Source organism: Schistocerca americana, chromosome 7 (genome assembly GCF_021461395.2).
Source record: "Schistocerca americana isolate TAMUIC-IGC-003095 chromosome 7, iqSchAmer2.1, whole genome shotgun sequence".
Taxonomy (NCBI): Eukaryota; Metazoa; Arthropoda; class Insecta; order Orthoptera; family Acrididae; genus Schistocerca; species Schistocerca americana.
Genome location: NC_060125.1, coordinates 355,869,242 through 355,891,140, shown reverse-complemented (window position 1 = coordinate 355,891,140; position 21,899 = coordinate 355,869,242). Strand labels below are relative to the sequence as shown.

The 21,899-nt window shown below is 41.6% G+C and overlaps 1 protein-coding gene across 1 annotated transcript in view; it reads right to left on the bottom strand.

Moving 5' to 3' along the window:
• Nucleotides 1-21,899, bottom strand: part of LOC124622926 (nose resistant to fluoxetine protein 6-like) — a 206,631-nt gene that overhangs the window by 104,841 nt on the left and 79,891 nt on the right. The window contains exons 4-5 of the mRNA XM_047148716.1: nucleotides 12,736-12,821; nucleotides 5,277-5,458 (exon numbers count right to left, since the gene is read on the bottom strand). Of these exons, the coding sequence (XP_047004672.1) occupies nucleotides 5,277-5,458; nucleotides 12,736-12,821 (268 nt within the window). The remainder of the gene's footprint in view (nucleotides 1-5,276; nucleotides 5,459-12,735; nucleotides 12,822-21,899) is intronic.

The following is a 21,899-nucleotide window of genomic DNA, read 5'->3' as shown; positions in this document are numbered from 1 at the left end:
TATCCTAGCACAATCCCGTTGACATTACGTGCGTGGCGAAAGGAGGGTGAGGCAGGGATGTTCAGTGCACTATTCAGTGTGTTATTTCATCGAAATGTCTTGCTGTTTTCACTGTGCACGGAATAAGTTAGTATTATCGTCGGAAGACGACGAACATGTGTACTGCAAAACAAAGTTAATAGTAACAAACTTAGCAGCCGTGATCTAGGGGTAGGGTTTTCTATTAGTAATACAAACGTCTTTGGTTCCAGGTTTGGACCCTGCCACCGCTTAAATTTTGAACAAAAATCAGCATTGTGAGCCGAAGACTTCCGGCATACTATAAATGGCGTTGTCAAAGAGGGCGGATGAGCGGACAGAGGTTCAGGGCAATCTCTTACCCATGGGGTGCGAAACTGCTCCTAAAGACGGAAGTATCAGCAATGATCAACGACGTGAGCATGCAGAAGGCAATGGAAACCACTGAATTAAAGAGACGTAACGTGTAACCACAGGACTTGTGGCCTGTAATTGAAAACGTGTCGTGATGGTCTCTCCATTGGCAAAAGATTCCGGAATAGCCCCTGTTCGGATCTCCGGGAGGGGACTGTCAAAGGGGAGACGACTATGAGGAAAAGACCGAATAACCAACAAAAGGATAACGTCCTACGAGTCGGGGAGTGGAATATCAGAAGCTTGAATGTGACAGGGAAGCTAGAAAAGCTGTAAAGGGAAATACAAAGGCTAAATATAGATACAATGGATCAGTGAAGTGAAATGGAAAGAAGATAAGGATTTCTTGTCAGATGAGTATAGGGTAACATCAACAGCACCAGGAAATGGTGTAGCAGGAGTAGGATTCGTTATGAGTAGGAAGGTAGGACAGAGAGTATGTTAGTATGTACACTTCGTGATAGGGTTGTACTCACCAGAATCGACAGCAAACCAACATCGACAACGATAACTCAAGTATACATGCCGACGTCGCAAGCTGAAGATGAAGAGATAGAAAAAGTATTTGAGGATACTGAACTGGTAGATCAGTACGTAAATGGGAAATGATAATCTAATGATCATGAGGCACTGGAATGAGGTTGTAAGGGAAGGAGTAAATGAAAGGATTACTGGAAAATATGGGCTTGATATTAGGAATGAGAGAGGAGAAAGACTAATTGAGTTCTGTAATAAATTTCAGCTAGTAATAGCGAATACTCTTTTCAAGAATCACAAGAGAAGGAGGTATACTTGGAAAATGCGAGGAGATATGGGAAGTTTTCAGTCATTTCCATGGTACTTGAGGGAGCGCAGTAGAGTTTAAAAACTTTTGAGGAAGACAGAGACTGGAATACATCCAGCAAATAATTGAGGAGGTAGGTTGCAAGTGCTACTCTGAGATGAAGAGGTTGGCACAGTAAAGAAATTCATGGTGGGACGCATCAAACCAGTTAGAAGACTGATGACTCAGATAAAAAAATATATAAAATAAAATAAAAGAAAGGAAAAGTCGATTGCCTCCTTACTGTTGTCTTCGTAGAGTTATTTCTATGCTTTTACCTGTTTCATACTCAGAAAAGTGGTTTTGTGTGTTCAGTTTTATTTCGCTTAGATTGTGTGTTGTGAGTGCTGCGAATCTTGTGAATGAATTATTTTGTACAAAAGATATATATATATATATATATATATATATATATATATGAACTGCTGAATGGAAAGAATAGTCTAATGAGTACAGAATGTGGATTGATAGTAAATCAAAGAAAGATGAAAGTAATGAGAGGCAGCAGAAATGAGAACAGTGAGAAACTTAAGATTAGTATTGACGGTCACAAAGTAGATGATGGGGAATTCTACTACCAAGGGAACAAAATAACAAATCACGGATGGAGCAAGGAGGACATCAAAAGCAGACTAGCACTGGCACAAAGGGCATTTCTGGCCAAGAGATATCTGATCTGTTAGCATCAAACATATGCCTCAATTTGAGGAAGAAATTTCTGGGATTGTACGTCCGGAGCACAGCATTCTGCGGCAGTGAAACATGAACTGTGGGAAAACCGGAACAGAAGAGAATCGAAGCATTTGAGATGTTGTGCTATAGACGATTCGTGGACTTGTAAGGTATGGATGATTAGATTCTGTGCAGAGTTGGACAGGAGAGGAATATGTGGAAAACACTGATAAGAAGAAGGGACAGGATTTCAGGACACCTGTTAAGACAGCAGGGAATAATTTCCATGGTACTACATGGAGAGCTGTAGAGGGTAAAAACTTTAGACGAAAACAGAGACGAAGACATATGGTAAATATATGAGGACATGGGTTGCAAGTGCTACTCTGAGATGAACAGGTTGGCACAGTAGAGGAATTCGTGGTGGGCCACATCAGACCAGTCAGAAGTTTGATGACTCAAACGCCAAATAAGTCGACTGTCTCCCTACTGTTGTCTTAGTAGAGTTATTATTACATGTTAAAAATATATCGGCTCAACCACTTGTTTATAGTGTAAAACACTAAGATTGGCGCGTTTCGGAAGTCAAGCTTCCATCATCAGAATAATAAAAAGTAAAAGAACCTGTTAAAACTCGCTAAAATGGAACATGCACCAGGCACAGTAAAATTGATAATAAAATTAATACATCGTGGCTACTTCCCTTGTTGCAGCCGTGTCTTCCAAGGTGCATCTCCACGTAGTCGTCAAAATATAAAAAAAAAACCTCTGCAATGGTGTCGCCTATGGTGTTCAACATCTAACCACATGGCTCTCTCCTCTATCGGTGTAAACCGCCCGTGCGTCTTCGTTGGTACCACACACCACGTAGCCAAACACGACACTGAAACTCGAGTGAGCTCACGCGCAAGTAAACAAGGAAGTCACAGAGATGTCTATACAAACAGATAACGTAGCCATGTTCCAAGGACCTCATGAAATGATGGTATCCTGCCAATTGCTAAAAATGTAGTTACTAAAAGAAACCAGTGAAATGTTTAAAAAAGTTATTTCTATCACCAGTTAGCTGTTCATTCAGTGTGTTCTGGATCTACTAGAAGAACTGGAAATTACGATACATAGCGTGGATAATCAGGCGACACTATTTTAAAGTTTTTTTAAATATTTTGACGACTACGTGGAGATGCACCTTGGAAGACACGGCTGCAACAAGGGAAGTAGCCACGATGTTTTAATTTTATTATCAATTTTACTGTGCCTGGTGCATGTTCCATTTTAGCGAGTTTTAACAGGTTCTTTTACTTTTTATTATTCTGATGATGGAAGCTTGACTTCCGAAACGCGCCAATCTTAGTGTTTTACACTATAAACAAGTGGTTGAGCTGATATATTTTTTAACATGTATATTCACAACCACGACCTCTCATCCAGTATGGATAAAATCAGAGTTATTATTATCCTTTTACCTGTTTCATACCTGGAAAAGTGGTTTCGTATGTTAAGTTGTATTTCGCTTAGGTTGTATGTTGTGAGTACTGCGAATCTTGTCAATGAATTATTTTGTACACTTCCACTTCCACATTCATATGTGCGTGCCTGTGTGTGTGTGTGTGTGTGTGTGTGTGTGTGTGTGTGTAAATTAGACAAATTTTGGATGTACAGTAGAAAAATGGATGCATTGGTGCAGGAGTTTGGGAGAGGGGCAGTGATGATAGGGATAGCATCTAGCACTAGATGTGAGTAATGATTTGGAACTGAGTGACTGTGAGGTGGTGGGTGACACACTTGAAGTTGTGTGCCTATAGTTAATAACGTTCTGTGTAGTCTAGTAATCTAATAAGTAAGATTAGCCAAGTAGGTCTGATCGTTTATGAGATGGTTTTAAGAGTGTGGTAATATTCTTATATTGTGAGAAGATATTATTTGTAGTTCATTCTTACGATATTCGCGTCTGTGTCCTTAGTGTAAATTTCTGGTGGTAATTTTGTGTTGCTGTGCCAACAAACATAAAAATGATGATGCCTTCATAGCTTGTGTGGACCTGGAGCAAGTCTTCAGCATAATTGGAATGGGATGTTCTAAATCCTCGCTGACTACGCCGTGCCTAGCAGCACGTGGGCGCGATGTACAGGCAGCGGGCAGGCCCAAGCTCGGCCTGTCTCGGCTTTGTTCGGTCCTTCCCGAAAGTATCCGTGCAGCGTGACTTTTTATTTAGTATTGGGGCGCGGCATTTTTCGGTCGGCAGGACTGTCTTCATTTCGGCATAATCATGCGTCCAACGCTGTTTTACCTTTCGCTGTTTGTCGTGGTATGAAAGAGGCTGCCCTTCCTCGACACACATTCATACACTTCAGTGAAAGTGTCTCCAGCAGAGTTCACGCCGTCATAAGGGCGAAGGTTCACTCCCTATACTAAAGTCCACTAATAGATGTCCAGTTACATTTGATCAGAAAATGTAGCGCAACGAATAACAGGTAGACATTCCACGCCTCCATGGAGAATGTAAGTCAGTAAAACAGTAATGACTGGCGTGCACCGCGCGGAGTGGCCTCTTGGTTTGAGATGCCATATCACGCATTGCGCAGCACCTTCAGAATTCACACACACACAGGCGTGCTTTTAAAGGAAACAAGTGGCTAACGAATAAAAGATATAAGGTTCTATATGGAAAGGCGTACTTTTATTCATATCCTCGTAGCAGGGAAAGTAAAAAGAAAGGCAATCATTCTTGTCAATGTCCCCTTAGTAGCTAATCAACATTTTCTTCATACATATTTTATATAGCTGATTCAAATGGCTCTAAGCACGATGGGACTTAACATCTGAGGTCATCAGTCCCCTAGACTTAGAACTGTTGAAACCTAACTAACCTAAGGCCATCACACACATCCAAGCCCAAGGCAGGATTCGAACCTGCGACCATAGCAGCACCGCGGTTCCGGACTGAAGCGCCTAGAACCGCTCGGCCAGATCGGCCGGCTTTTATATAGCTTCTTGATAAAACAGGTATTTGGTCACGATAAATGGAACATCTTGTATATTAACATTAGCCTAAAAATGAAGTTACACCAGATGCGAAATACTATATAGAAATGTACTGCACATTGTGGGAAAATGAAAGCGTTTCAAATGCAGTGTTGGCGAAGAATTTTGAAAATTAAGATGTCAAATAAAGTACGAAACGGCTAATAGCCAGAATAGTTGAGGAATGAAATCTACGGAAAAACATATTTGCATTAAGAAGGGAGGGATGTACAGCGGTAACGAAACGGACTAATGAGTAAATGAAATAAATAAAGCTGATTTCATTTAAATGGTTACTGAAGTGCACAATGCTCACTGAACTCACCGAAGGAACAGTTGTGTCCCAGTTGATGGCGGGAGTAACGTTGTCAATCTTGTAGACGTGATAGAGTATGACCCACGCCATGGTGAGGCACTTGAGGCCATGGACGCTGCCGAAGCCCGAATTACTGATGGCTGTGAGAGAGATCCAGTTTCTGCGCACCGAGAATGCTTCCCATACCATGCCTGTAACGATAAGAAGACGAAACCTCAGGGGGATTTATTTATTAGTATCATCTTGTTGTAAGTAATCAGTTATCCAATGTGGCTCACTACATCTGCACATGCAGCGTTTATAGTTAGCATCAAACGTAAGGATTTTCGTGTAACAGAACTTGCTTTGCCACGCCACGTTACTGTCAGCCAATCTAACCTGCAACATTCGTGAATGCTGGACTCCTCTTCCTCATCCCTCCAACTCACTGCCTGTGTCAAATGAGTGCCCAGTGGAAGCACATGCTGTGGCTGTATCACATAAAACAGAATATTTTTTTGTTAGTATTGTTTGGAATCCGCTCGTCAGCGAGTGTATAGTAAACTCGAAGCACAGTGTCGCAAAATATTCCGTCCGTCCTAAGTATATACCATACCTTCAAATATTGGCATATAAAATTGTCATTGCAATTAATTTTTAATTAAATCCCATCTATGACCGTAACAAATAATCATTTTTCTTTTAATTTTTGACGTTTCAGAGATTTACGAAGAAAACGGCGTCATACGAGATTTTGAAGACAGCTTTTAGAATTTGTAGGAAAATCCACCCCGACTGATCTTTTCGTTTTAAAATAACAGAGTTGCAAAAATGCATAATGGTATTGTGATTAACATTTAAATTAGGAAATGTCTTTAAAAACTGCTAACATGCTCAGTCGGAAGACAAGTATTTTCAAATATGTCATTAAACTTTTATTTAAACTATACCTTGTACACAAGGGAGTTTGGGGATTGTGTGACGGGCATTAACTGTTGTCTCAGGAGAACCCATGCATCAATTAGAGCATCCAGTCCTCACCATAAAGGGTGTCCATACGCAGCTGTCGAATAAGGTGGATGAATAAATGTTGTTTTGGTCTGACATGATTAAAGTGATACGGGTTTCATTCACTGATTGCACTCGTATACAGGAAATGATGTTGCCTCTTATTCATTGTGTGGACCAGTAATGCAAACAAAGTGAGACTATGACTTCGCTGACCAGTTTAACAACTGAGGTCGTGGTATTACGTTCTACTTGTGAATATTATCATTAGTTTGACTAATTTGAATGTTGTTAATGTCCTGAAACCATGACATTAGGGGATGTAATTTCAGAATACACTAATAACTGTTGTCTGGTATTCTGCCAGTAGGCATTATTTTCTTAGACAGTGCACTAACAACTTTTTTTCTCTTTACATTTCCTGTAATGTTTATCCTTTTTCAACAACTCTACTTAATAATTGTTCATTCTCAATTGTTTCTGTCCAACTTCTCTTATCTGAGAAATATTTCTTGTGTGAAGTTAACTACTATTAGTACGAATTCGATATGAACTTAAGAATGAAGCCTTACACAATGGCAGTGTTGTAGAAAAACATTCTCGGACTTGTTGCAATGGCAGTTACCTCAGACGTCTTCATTAATTCGGTGGCTTAACTTTTAAAATAGCAAGTACAGGATGACAAAAATAAAACTGGTCTGGAAAATATTTACAACTAGCTTCTCCACCGGCTTCACCTGTGTATGTGCCCAACACATACATTGAATACATCTCCTCCTACCCCTCTCTGGGTCCACCAATTCCTCCCTGTGTCTGCCCATCACATCCTTCCACCCCCGTCTCTCTATCTCCTCCTCTCCACCGATTCTGACAGCTAAACCTGGAGAAATCGCCTTCATTGACATAGCTTGGCCATACCCTCAAGGAAGGGAAGATGTTAAATGACTGCTTCCCTCGCTTCGGAAAGCAAATGCCATATTGTCCGATAAAGCTTCGAATTTTACTGAGCGAGTTTTGTGAGCATAACATCTAGCAGATTTTAATTTTACGTTTCCATCCGGAAAGTAATTGTACAGAAAAAATTTACAGAAATTCAACTATTTAACTCGAACCCATACTACGCATAAACAAAGTGGGTTGACTTCATCACCCTCTTTGAGGAAATCGATCTTCCACATCTTTCCAAGGACACACACCAAACGAGATTATGTTAAACAAAGTAGAGAGAAACGAGTGGGTGGCTCCACTTCCACTCGCCCCAAGAAGTGATATCTCGTGGGAAGAAAAAACACCTAAGGGATTGTGTCTTTGAATGCTAGGGCTGTGACACGAATGAGAGCGAATGATAAAAAGCTAGGCCGAAAGCAGTCGTTTGATCTAGACGAGATGGTGCTTCCTAGATGTCATCCTAAGTCATCTGTTCTCAAGAAACGGAACAAGAAGTGTCAGTTATTGTGTACTGGCTCGTACCGTATTGTGAAAATTCTCCACGAAGGATGTTTCCTCCTATCATATCCCAATTCTTGTGAAGCTGATAGGCTTGAGTACTACAGAGATCAAAGAAAATTTCTAAAGTAGAGATTTATTTTAATGTTGCTTGTAGTTATACCTGTACTTGTTTTATTTGCAAAGTATTGTATAGTGTTTCTGGATACGTGTATGTCAATGAAAATATGTAAGAGCGCTTGACATCTTATCAAATAATCCTTGACTGACATAGCTTTTTGCTCGAATGTACGTAATGTTAATAAGGCTTATGCAAAGCCGTGAATTATTCGCTTAAACGATGCCACACTGTATGATAATCTACGGTGTACTAGAATGCTGATTCATGTTTTGATAATTGTGTCCTGTACACACTGATTTGTGCCTCCTTGTCAACAGTTTTACGTAATGTTAAATAGTAAACTGACAGTTAGTGATTGTGGGTGTGGATCCTCTCTTTAACTGTGTCACTAATCAGTGATATTTCATTGCAATTACCTGTTCGCGGATGACTTTCTGTACTTGAAGCATGTCCCATAAGGACATTCATGACCAGTCATTACGTGGACTACTCACTGTAGCACACTTAGACGTAGCATTGGTCGCTATCCTACAAGTTTCTATGAGGTACAGATCTCTACAATCAGACTGTATATAGCAATTTTAAAATTTATTAACTAAACACATCAGTGGAAGTAATCTGTAGTGCCTAATTAGTAACACAAATTTAAATTCTATGATTTTTGGGTTGGATTAAATGTACTTTATGACATGTTTTTCAAATGTGTTTTGATTAAAGCTTTGTATGTATGTGTTTTTTGTCTATGTCCTGAACAGTATGCAGAATATGAGTTACTGGGTAGATGTTTAAAGTGCGTCATGTAACGTTAGCTTCTGGGGCATTGCGATGTTGGCATTCGCATTTACGAGCTTTGTTGCTTTTCTGGCAATGGTCGTTTTGCTTTGTTTCTCTAATATATTGGTTTAGGAGACTTGATGCACCAACCTTTTCTTCATATTATCATATTTGTTACACCATGGAAAACATACCGTTTGTAATTGAGGATTGTTAGTTGCTTGTCAAATGACTAAATGTAATTTAACAGGGCATGATTTTATGTGTGAGAATCTTGGAAAGACTCTTGTCACGATCCTGGGATTATAATCCAAACATTTTGCACAGTTCTGGTGCACATCTTATTTATAGACTGTCGTGTGGCTAGCAGTGGTCCATAGACATTCTGTATATCGTAAAATGCATAAACAGGCTAACGTTTTGGTGAAGAAAAACTGTCTCACCTCTGTGTGATATCAATCAACACGAAACAAAGAATGTGTACAGTAGTGATGTTTACTCACCCTGGCCGGCTGGAGTGGCCGTGCGGTTCTAGGCGCTACAGTCTGGAGCCGAGCGACCGCTACGGCCGCAGGTTCTAATCCTGCCTCGGACATGGATGTGTGTGATGTCCTTAGGTTAGTTAGGGTTAATTAGTTCTAAGTTCTAGGCGACTGATGACCTTAGAAGTTAAGTCGCATAGTGCTCAGAGCCATTTGAACCATTTTACTCACCCTGCCTGATCTCGATCAGGTGCTGACGTATTGTGAATCCTTGGGCACTATAATCCTGTGTTCCTGCATATAGTGAACTTTTCACAAACACTATCACAAATGAAAAGCGTGTGTGATGAGCTTAGAAGTTTTGAGAACTTACGAGTCGCCTGGCTGCGAACGGTAGCCGACGGTCTCATGCTCAGCTGTGAACATGATTGTTGACAGAACGTGTGCATTCTTAAGCCCTAAAACTTTCTGCGAGGGGTGTATGGTGTATATGGATACTCGAGGAGTGCTTGTGGCGTCACTTTTATTATGAGTGTGAGTTTAAGAGAGCTTTCTGCTCTATCAAGCACCCTTATTTATTTAGGTTAAACGTTTTGAACGCTAATAATTGCTGAGCCAGTAGAAAGGCTTTATAGTACCAGCTTATAGATGGTGCAGCGGATCGGGACCAAGTTTTGTATAGAGCACGAATTTGTTTACCGTGAGCGGCATCAGCTCACAACATAGCGCTGGTAGCATTGTGCGAATGAGTCTTAAGCACTGATGCTGCGATTTGACTTTGTTCGTGATTCTGTGAAGTACTCAGCAATGAGTTGGCAACACTTAAGTCTTCTGACATGCACCTGCGCACTCGTAACACATTGCCTCGGCATACCGCCACTATGATGACGATGTGGGTGGAGGGGCTGCTTGCGGTCATCAACCAGACGCTCCCTCAATGCAAGCATTTCTCGGCGGGTGCACAGGATATATAAACAATGAGTGTACATTGAGTTTATATCACCTAAATAAATTCTTATAAAGCACTATGCCTGATGACCATGAGCCTTCTTTGGTATTGCACAAATTCATTTTCTGTGAAGATTTCAGCACAGCACAATATGAGAAAGCCTCGGGTCGACTTTGCTTCTGTATAAGTTCATACACTTTTTGTCAGCCACTGACAGAATACTGCAAGTCGACTCTGAGTTTGTATTAATTCACCTTTCTTTAAACGAAACTCCTAATCCATCGACGAAGGACATTGAGTCTACATTGCGTTTGTGTAACTTCAACATTTTCTTTGGACCATCGCTGACCGTCGATTCATGAAGACATCGAGTCCACTTAGCATTGTATCGAGTCAGATACCTAAAAATTGTAACGATCTGAATCACAATTAATCGATGATTCATTCTATACAGACGTAAGATATGAAATTATTGAAATCTGCTACACCATATGTAATTCACAAATGATCAAGTCTTTGTTTGTCATTTGATTGAAGCACTCTGTATTTCCGTGAAAATTTTGTTCACTAGAAACTGTGACTGATCCATGGATCCTTATTTTTACCTGTAAAGATGCAAATACTTTAAAAACTGGAAATGAATAATAATTTTCTGTAGCAATCGCTATATGTGTAAATAAGTGATCAACTTCGTTGTGTGATTCTACTATCTGTAATGCTTCCTGAGTTTCTTACTATACATGTATATTTAATCATTACTGAATGTATTTGGTAAGATGAAAACTATGCAAATAATGGTACAATGATTCTCACCCTAACGTGGTCGAAGACCTAAAGGTATTCGGTATTTTTACTCTGTTTTACTCTATTTACTCTATTACTCTATTACTCTATTTACTCTAACCGGCATTTTTACTCTATTTTTAACATTATTTTACTTCTGTTCCAAAGATATTCGATATTAAATATAACTAACACTCAAATAAAACAGTCACTGGTCGCACAGAATTTGATACAGTATTTAGCAAAAATTTCAGATGAAGTTTATCACTGAAATCAGCATACAGTGTGATTAAGTACAGTCACTGATCTGGTGTCAATACTGATTGGCTTTCAGTGATGTTATTAGCCTCGCTTCTGTTTGTGGCGGTCGTTCGTGTCCACTGACCTGATGAAAGATCATGGGAATCAGTGATACTGGGAGACTCATACCTCACCAACTCTTGGAGAAATTGTGTGAGGGAGTTCTTGAAGAGCTCCTAAACGCTCACCAGTATGTGGCAAGAATGGAAAATCTGATATCATACCTTTACGACCAGAATAACAAATGATATATTCTAGCAAGACAATGCAATACCCCACACAACAGACTCACTAAGAAATGTTCAGATATTTGACTGGTCTGTCTGCTCCTCTGATCTGCCATTGTGTAGCATGTCTGGGGAGCATTGGAAAGACATATACTTCCATACCAACCTCCAGATAGCAGTCTACAAGAACTGAAGTAGGATGAGTTTCAGGCACCAAAAGAAATTCCTCAGTATTACATTCGGAAGCTATTTGCTTCTGTTTCATAACGAGTACAAGAGTATACGCATTTGATATCAGTTGTGAGATGAACATCTCCCCATGGTATGATAAATTCATATTCATGTAACCCTGTACATTTGTGTCAACGTATTTATTCTTGTTCGATCGATCAGAAGTTTTGACGCCTGACAGACCAGATTTCTAAAGAAGGAAGGAAGACAAGGATTTAACGCCCCATCGACGAAGAGGTCAGTAGTGATAGAGCACAAGCTCAGACTGATGAAGGATGGTGTGGGTAATGTATGTTCTCGTTTTCAAAGCAACCATCCCAACACTTGCCGAAAGGATTTTTAAGAAAACATGGAAAATCTAAATATGGATGGCAAGGTGGATATTTCAACCGCCACCCTCCCGACTGCGGGGCCATCTGGTTCTAAATGTATGATAATATAATCGGCAATCAAAAAGCTTCCGTTTGAGGGCGTTGCTGCAGTATATACGCAACGTAGCGTGATTCTGATGCAGGTATATAATCACCGACATGTAGCAAGGGTTTAGTGTGGCATTTGTGTTTTTCTGACACGCGTGCAGTAAAAGTGGAAACACGAACTTTGACGACGTTGTTATCAAATGCGTCCAAACAGAACCATCAGGCTACCGAAAGACTAACACCGGTAGACATCCATCAGAGAATGAAGAACATATTAGAGCATTACATGTTTTGGAAAGCACCATTGTGGAATGGTGCACCAAGTTCCGTGCTGGTCGTGGTTTCACACAAGACGCTGGTCGTTCCAGGAGGCCAGCCTCATCTAATACGGACTAGTGGGAGAAACCTGAGCACTCCCCCCCCCCCCCCCCCGCCACCCCTATAGTCCTCATCTCTCCCCATGCGATTATCATGCCTCCGGTTCCTTAAGAAAGGCCTTGAAGGATCGAAAATTCCCACCAGATGAGGACTTGCAGCAGGCAGTTATGGACTATTTACACAGTAAGCCGTGGTGTTTTACCAAATGGATATCTTCAGCCTGAAGCTTCAATTCTTACGCCAATTTTGCCTGAGGACTGTATTGGCTTTGAACAGAAACTTTTCTGATCGGCAATTATGTTTATATGAACTGCACATGCTTCATATAGGAGATAAATGGAACTCTAGATGAAATTCGTCAGTGTGATTACCTTTCTGCAGTTGATTGCTCTTTGACGTGACGATGTCACAGACTGTAGAAACGATGAGGATGACTGCGACCAGGACCATGGCTCCTCTGGAACACATATTCACAGTTTCAGTGTCGAAAGTAAGGTAACCTGCAATGACATTCTAAAAGAGAGAGAAATTTATTAATTCAGTTAATGTTCGAAACTAGGAAAGCGACTCATCATATCTTCTGCTTCAGTTTTAATACTGTCTGGTGTTAACTGAATGTAGATTTCAGTCGAAATGTTGTTCAGCATGGCCAGTGGAAGCAAAACAGAAGGATATCAGCACTGCATCTGCTGTCAAAAATGTTTTACAACGATGTGAAGAACACAAGACCGGAATCCCAGCAAAATGAGAAGATGTAACATTAAAAGCGACAAGTCCCCTAAGAATTGTGAGTATGCAGTTGATATGTCTGTGTCGGGCAGGTTCCCATAATATGGCTTGGCTGGATGAGCTGGGTTTTTACGGCTGGACAGAGTGACCGTAAGGTAATGGCAAGGGTTGGCGTGAGGTAGGTGTTAGGCATCAGGCAGCAGCGGTTGGCAATCCCAGTAATGGGGGAACTCAGGTGGCATACCTGCTGAATGAGTTAAGATGACCAAGTGAGTGTATAAAATGAAAACCTAACATATTCACTGAAATACCAAAACATATTACAGGCATGCAACGAAACCTCTAAAGACAATGTCTGATTCACGATTGTGAAATGAACTCACTAAAATTAATACCCTGCAATAAAATTATTACTAACAAAGTTATTAACATTTGTAATTATAATTTCTTATAAAGTCTGGAACTAATGAAGCAGACACGTAATGTATATGTACAATACATCATTTGAAAGCTCTTGATACCAGCAATGGAGAGAACATGTCACTATTACTGATAAAAAAATAGGTAAACAACTATAAACCATTTATAGAATAACATGGAAAAAGGTACATAAGCTAGAACATCGCTGTTAGCACCAACTGTGAATAGGTTTCAAATGGATGATGTACACAGTCCATCAGCTGCCAATTTTTATTATCTTTTGTCTTGGACCCGGTTTCGACACCGTTAGGGGTATCTTCATCTTCTGAAATGGTCGTGAAATTCCAACCTGCCCAGATATCCAAGGCTGCAACTAAATACACACCTCAAAAAAGTTTTGCATCACCCCAGTTCCCAGAATTCTTGAAGATAGACGTTGATTGTGGATATTGTATCACAGACACAGTCCCTTTGACTGTTCAAAGACGTCACTAACCCCGCCCAAAGATGTAAACAACCATGGATGAACAGCGCCTATTAGACGGAGGTAGTCCGACAGCCGATCAGTTCCAGTCATTTCACCAGGAAGGAGGTACATGGCTCGTGTTGTCTGTAGTTCAACCACGCCTAGACAGTCAATACCTTCTAGACTCTCAACAAGGGATGTGTCCAGGCGTCTCGGAGTGAACCAAAGAGATGTTATTCGGACATGGAGGAGATACAGAGAGACAGGAACTGTCGATGACATGCCTTGCTCAGGCCGCCCAGGGGCTACTACTGCAGTGGATGACCGCTACCTACGTATTATGGCTCGTAGGAACCCTGACAGCAACGCCGCCATGTTGAATAATGCTTTTCGTGCAGCCACAGGACGTCGCGTTACGACTCAAACTGTGTGCAATAGGTTGCATGATGCGCAACTTTACTCCCGACATCCATGACGTGGTCCATCTTTGCAACCACGACACCATGCAGCGCGGTACAGATGGGCCCAACAACAAGCCCGATGGATCGCTCAGGATTGGCATCACGTTCTCTTCACCGATGAGTATTGCATTGCCGTCAATCAGACAATCGTCGGAGTCGTGTTTGGAGGCAACCCGGTCAGGATGAACGACTTAGACACACTCTGTCCAGCGAGTGCAGCAAGGTGGAGGTTCCCTGCTGTTTTGGGATGGCATTATGTGGGTCCGACGTACACCGCTGGTGGTCATGGAAGGCGCCGTAATGGTTGTACCATACGTGAATGCCATCCTCCCACCAACAGTACAACCATATCTGCAGCATATTAGCGAGGCATTCGTCTTCATGGACGACAATTTGCGCCCCCATCGCGCACGTCTTGTGAATGGCTTCCTTCAGGATGACGACATCGCTCGATTAGAATGGCCAGCATGTTCTCCAGACATGAACTATATCGAACATGCCTGGGATGGATTGAAAAGAGCTGTTTATGGACGACGGGACCCATCAACCACTCTGAGGGATCTACGCCGAATCGGTGTTGAGGAGTGGGACAATCCCATCCATTGATCTCAGGAAATCCTTTATCTGTTTAGACATATTTAGATATTTGAATGTATGTAAAATAGTAATTTGACTGGCATAGGGCTGCAGCGCCAAGGAGTATAAGTACACTAGTTTTAGGTGTAGCTCCAGATGTGACGAACAAAGTTAATAAATCTGATCGTTGCTATGAAATTTGGAATGAATGTTATAACATGAGATTTCAAAATAACCAGTAGTATTTAATATATATTTCAGAATGTAGAAACATTATTTTAATATCTGTACAACCTATGACAATGCCATGAACTGTCACTGCTGGCGTGAATGTGGCTACATTAGCTGATGGTGGCTTGGCTAAAAGCTGTGAAGCTGAAATCTGGAAGAGGGAAACGAATCTCGATGTGCAAATCAATCCATCTGGAGCAGAGAGTCTGAGCACTACATAGAGAATGAACATGGAGGAAAACACTACACAATACCAGCATGACCGACTGACAACTGAGCACAGGGAAACAAAGCACAGTGCGAGGCAAATGTTCACTCTACAGGGATTGATATGAGCATTAGGAACGCCACACAAGATCTGTTGCCTCTAGTAGGTCTAGGTAAATGCATGGGTCAGAGGCTCTATCCATGCCATGTTTGGCACACGCCCTCTGCAGTGCCAACGCTGCTTGCTCCATTGGTGTGAGAGGTGGGGGGGGGGGGGGGAAGAAGATTAAGTAGGCTGGAGTAACAACTGATCCACTGGTACTGGTAGGGAAGAAGACTCTGCCACTGGCGAGTGTGGGGAAGAGGACACTAGTGCGAATTCTAGGACTCTGCATCGGCCCCACTGATGTCCTATTCTGTTGTCGTAGGTAGGACAGCAGGGGGTGCTTAGGGGACACCAGCGGATGAGCTGTTCTTTGGAACAAAGTCACAACCGACTCCACTGACTAGCTGGCTTGCAAATGATGGCTTCGGAGATCCTACAGGTCCTGAACGCAAGTGAATGGGATGATGGATCAACTTCCCCCGACCGATTTTCACCACAAACAACTGACAGGACATACATATCCACACCCACCCACCCACCCACTCAGCCACACACACACACACACACACACACACACACACACACAATCACACCATGATTGCTGCAGTGAGGGAGGGAGGGACGGAAGGAGTGGGGGGACTGCCCCTCAGCAGCGTCACCCTGCCTGAGGCTGCATAGTCACATACTGCGTCTGGCTAGAGCGGGTATATTATCCATCTATAGCCCTGTACAACCCCACCAATAACCTCATCAGTGTACAGAACTATGGTCTGGCTAGTGCGCTGTGCCACTCCACACCATGTAAAACCATGTTCACATAAGGTGCTACAGTCTTCTAGCCGGTTAGTATACTATACCATTATACCACTCCATGTTAAATAGCGTTCAGGTACAGCACCATAGCACTAGTTCACTGTACCAATCCACCCAAAACCGCGCTCAAGTACAGCGCTATACTCTACCATTTACTTAATGCGCACTACCACCCGTAGGTAAATTGACTGGTGTGCAAGTAAGTCTGCCACACTCTCAAGAGCGAGGAAAGTTTACAAGTTGTGTTCTGTCTGCAAAGAATTTCAATTGACTACCTGTGAACTATGTGGATATTCTTACTATTGAATCCAACAATGTTGATATAAGTTTTATACAGGAGTTTTACATTAAAGCAAGAGAAACATGTTTTTCACAATCTAGGACATTAATCTCCACAATACCATCAAATATAGATATTGCCCAGTCGGGTCTGGTTCTCACAAACAATGTGATGTCAAAAGTGATAAGGAAAAGAACGAATGTGTCGAACAACCTAAACCACTCCATATTAAGGAAATATCTCCCTTAAGTACAGTTAATGTACTATGTGCATAGGTAACAAAACTGGAAATGAATGACACTGAAGTCAAGAAACAAAAACTGGAGTATGTGGCGGAGACAACTGCCATAAAGGAAGAATATAAACTTCAATTGGAAAAAGAAATAGCTATTGCAGCTTTGTGAGAATGTTTACACATCGCTTTAAACACAATGTTTGTAGAAATCTGGCTACGTCTGTGGAATATAAAATATCCACATTTACAGTAAACAGCACTGGAAATTGGCCACGCGATGGGGTGCTGCCCGAAATCAATGGAATCAAGAATGACTTCTACCTTGAAGGATACATGAACAATTTTTTAATAAAGCGCCATTCCCATTTGGACTTTCTTAAAAATGTTGTTATATTATATCTAGGAGTGACGAATGGATATTTGTGCACCTAGCAACAGAACAGCCATTTGCGGTGTTTAAAAGCGATTGAATGTCTATAATTTACGGACTAATGGACACTTGTTTGGAAAAACTGTAAACTTTAAGTTCTGTACAGAAATTCCGCAAGAATGTGTAGGAGAAGAGCTATTGGCGTACACGCAGGAAGATGGGAGTGCTTTAACAATTGTGTCATGGAGGAAATAAAAGGTAAAATTAAAATCTCCGAATGTTGTCGTCTAGAAGAACTGTAAGAAGGAACAGAGCTAATTACTAAAGATATAAAGGTGATAGCTTATAGGAACAAGAATAGACACGTATTAGATTTCGAGAACATACCGTCTTTGTGCCTGTCAAATTACTGGATGGAGACAGAAATATCTGATTCAGGTGTGGATTTAAGTTATGTTAAAAATTAAGCTAGATCTTATTAAAACTACATCCAGAAAACATAAACAAAGGGTTGTTTTCCAGGTGCAAATGTACGTGAAGAAATTAATAAAGATTTTGTGCGAGAGTATTTGTTTTTCTTATTCGCTAAACTGCTAAAAATTCCATGACAGTTCCTATTTACAATGATTTACGTTCCTGTATTTCCGAAGGGAGAATGACCTTGAAACGCAGCTCAAAATGTGTTGCTGAAAGCGTAGTGACCCCCTTTCCATACCTTTATGAGCTTATTGTCAGCTGCAATCCGGACATTAACACGCACAGAACCATTTGTGGTTAAATGATATGCACTGTTGAGGAGTAACAACGATTCGACGACTCGACACTGCATAGTCACTGTCACCAATAATGTGCGCTCACATTGAATCGTGACAAAATTTCACGGTTGGTTCTCGGCGTTTCCTCCTTGTCTGTAGCGCATTCCTTCTGAAACTCCCGCTTCGCGCTCTGCTGTTTCCTTATCCTGTGGAGTTGCTGCGGCCGGCTGCCTGCCGGGTTTGCGAGAGAGCGTCGGTCTGGAGTAGAGACTCTAATTGCGGACGTCTGAGAGCGTACAGGAGGCCACGCCGTTTTGTTGATGTTTGGCGTGACTCGTGTCACGTGTGATGCATCGTTAAGACCGTGATAGCAGCCAATGTTACTGTCTTGGTCGCAAATGGATCAAAGGGGATGAGGCCTGGTTTTCCATTGAAACTCGTACCCTGCGGATGTCATCGGACTTTAAGTAAGACGTTTTGACCATTATTTTGCGTTATTTGCAAGCAACAGGGGATTCAACGTCACCAGTAATTCGGCGAAGATTATTTGTTTCGTCGGTGTGTAAATGACTGAACAAGGAGCAGTTTATTTAATGTCCACCTTATGCTCGTGTTCTGCGTGTGCTTTTTGCGAGAGTAAAGCCACCTTTATCCACTGATTTTGAGCGCATCATCAAATACTGACTCCAAGTAGTGACTTTCAGTTACTTAGCTGCATTCATCCTTTTCCTCGTCAGGACGCGTGTTAAATGGCAAAGTAGAATAACTTGCTACCTCATTTGCGTGGCTACAGTAATAGAGCCTAACCTGTTATCTAATTAAGGCTTGTGGTAAAGAAAGGTATTTAAGTATGTAGTTTTAAAATACAGGGTGATTCAAAAAGAATACCACGACTTTAGGAATTTAAAACTCTGCAACGACAAAAGGCAGAGCTAAGCACTATCTGTCGGCGAATTAAGGGAGCTATAAAGTTTCATTTAGTTGTACATTTGTTCGCCATTTCAGCCAATAAAGTTTTTGGTCCCTTTTTCTTCGAAGGTGCTACTGTAACTGGACTACAGTATCTGGAGATGTTAGAAAATTGGCTGTTTCCTCAGCTCGAACAAGAAGCACAACAATTCATATTTCAGGAGGATGGAGCTCCACCACATTGGCACTTATCTGTCCGTAACTACCTGAACGTCAACTACCCGAGGCGATGGATCGGCCGCCAGGCAGCCCGTGACAGAGCACTTCATCACTGGCCTCCAAGAAGCCCTGATCTTACCCCCTGCGATTTTTTCTTATGGGGGTATGTTAAGGATATGGTGTTTCGGCCACCTCTCCCAGCCACCATTGATGATCTGAAACGAGAAATAACAGCAGCTATCCAAACTGTTACGCCTGATATGCTACAGAGAGTGTGGAACGAGTTGCAGTATCGGGTTGATATTGCTCGTGTGTCTGGAGGGGGCCATATTGAACATCTCTGAACTTGTTTTTGAGTGAAAAAAAACCTTTTTAAATACTCTTTGTAATGATGTATAACAGAAGGTTATATTATGTTTCTTTCATTAATTACACATTTTTAAAGTTGTGGTATTCTTTATGGATCACCCTGTATTATCTGAAATATGTCAATGATTTGTGTTGCGTTGTTTATTCTGGGGTATGAACGGTTATGCTGGTACGTCTACCGTGTTTCACCAATGTAAATGTTTCTATGGATAGTGTATTGGAAGCTATGTGATGTCGTTAGATTCGTATTATGGAGGTTTGCTCCATTTGAAACAAACCGTGATTTAATTTTCACGAAATTCTATGGTGTCAACGAAGACTGACACCATTACACTGTCGTATCTCTAACGTAGTAATCATAGGAAGACGGTAAAGGAGATTAGGCCACCTGGAGGGGGATATTTTATAGACAATCATTCGATGTCGATGAATTTTAGGTGTGAAGCTTCTGAATTTCTTTTTCGACTGCTCGTACGCTCTGCATGGTTGTGAATTTCTTCCTGTACGTTAGTGTGCTATTTTTCTCGTTGTGACAGCTCTCTACCTAATCAGTGACCGGTGGACGACCAAACAGCCTTGTAGCTAATGGAATGGTGCTGTCGGAACGTGGCGGCATTCCAGAGAATTAGTAGGCGTCTGTGATTTGGCAGGGTACATCTCTTACTCGTCGAAATCATGTGGGTTCAAATGGTATATACCAAAGACTGGAAGATTCGTGAGAATATAACAGGTAAGCGAGGCTCTGACGAAAGAGGAGTTGAGAGGTGAGCTTTATACAGCTTCTGCCAAGTGTTGTGGACAAACGTATTACAGCTTCTCACATACGTATTGGAAAGTGACTGCAATGAGAAAATTAGTGACTAACACGAAGGTGTTTACCGAAAGTCACCAGCAGAAATTCCGTCTTTTGGTTTCTCGATAAAGAAGAGACAACATTCTTTCGTGAGTTTTGTGGCCTATAAATGGATTGACTGACACCTTAATAGTTAGACTAAATTGAAATCTACATCTTTCTTAGGAAAGAAAATCACTAGTAGTGGCACAGGGTACCCTCCACATGAAATAGAGTGAGAGAAAGAAATCTTTTGTCCATATGCCTCCATATGAGTCCTAGTTTTTCGTATCTTATCTTTGTGATTGTTACACCAAATGTCCTGCAGTCAGCTTGAAACGTCAGTTCTCTAAATTTTCTCAATAGAGTTTGTTGACAAGAACATTGCCTTCCCTCCAGGGATTCCCTTTTGAGTATCGAAGCTTCTAACAACTAATTTGGCAGGAAACAGTAAGAAAGCTTCTACAGGACTGTGTTATGAGGGAATCCCAGGTCTGCAGGCTTGTACAAGTTTTGGGTTTTAGTAGGCAAGAGATATGTATTTTGCTTCTGTTGACTAGCTGATCCTTTTCGGCATGTCTCAAAAACAGATCTCAGAATGTTTCAGTTTGCAGTTGGGGGAGGAGGGGAGGTAAATTCTTCAACATCCTCGTATTTACCCCAGCGACATTTAAGCGCCCAGTCTACACACACCAACGTGAACACACACGAGAACATTTTGGGAAGCAGTTTCCAAAAGAACAACATCTGCACATCCCAAACATGTTGTATTTTCCACCAGTTTTAAACGCCCTCTGGTGGCAGTATTGCGAAGAAGACCAGTCAGTCTTCACACACCATGGTGAACATACACAACAAAACTTTAGGAAGCATTTTCCAAGAGGATAACATCTGCACATCCAAAAAATTATGAAATAAAGACATGTCTTACTACACCAACAGCTCATCACTGACTGAACTTTTCCCGCCAATTTCCAGGTGGGTGAATTAAGGAGATGTAGGGAGGGGAGATGTGGGTTGGTGAGGGGGGAAAACCATGATGCCACAGTTTCAAGCTCCCTCTGGTTTTGGTATTGTGAGCTACTCTCCCACCAATTTCCACGTGGGGGAAAACCCTGATCAGGAGGTTCAGACACATTAGGTACTGTCCGACAGAACGCAGGTGAGACAGTAAGCAGTTCTTGTTCTCCCAAGGACTGTCTTTCTCAGAGTTCACGTTCTTTCTGGACTACCTGTTGTCAGCTACATCAAAGCTGGTGCATGATCGTCTGGGACAGGTGGTATTTGTAAGGTCAACATTTCAGCATATCTTTGCCGGTGTTCACAGGTCCACCCTGGAAAAATTGGTTGTCGGCTATATCAAAGCCAAGATCAGTATTCTGGTCTCTGACATAAAACCTTTCTAGATACCTTTGTAAGAAGTACTTGTGTGTGGGGACAGAAACTCGCCGTTCTTTGTCGGTGTTTCTAGGAATCGTTTTAAGCTGCCCCTACAAGCCAGAACCAGAACCCTTAACGGTTTGCTGGTTTTCCAGGAACGTCTTTTATGCAACCACT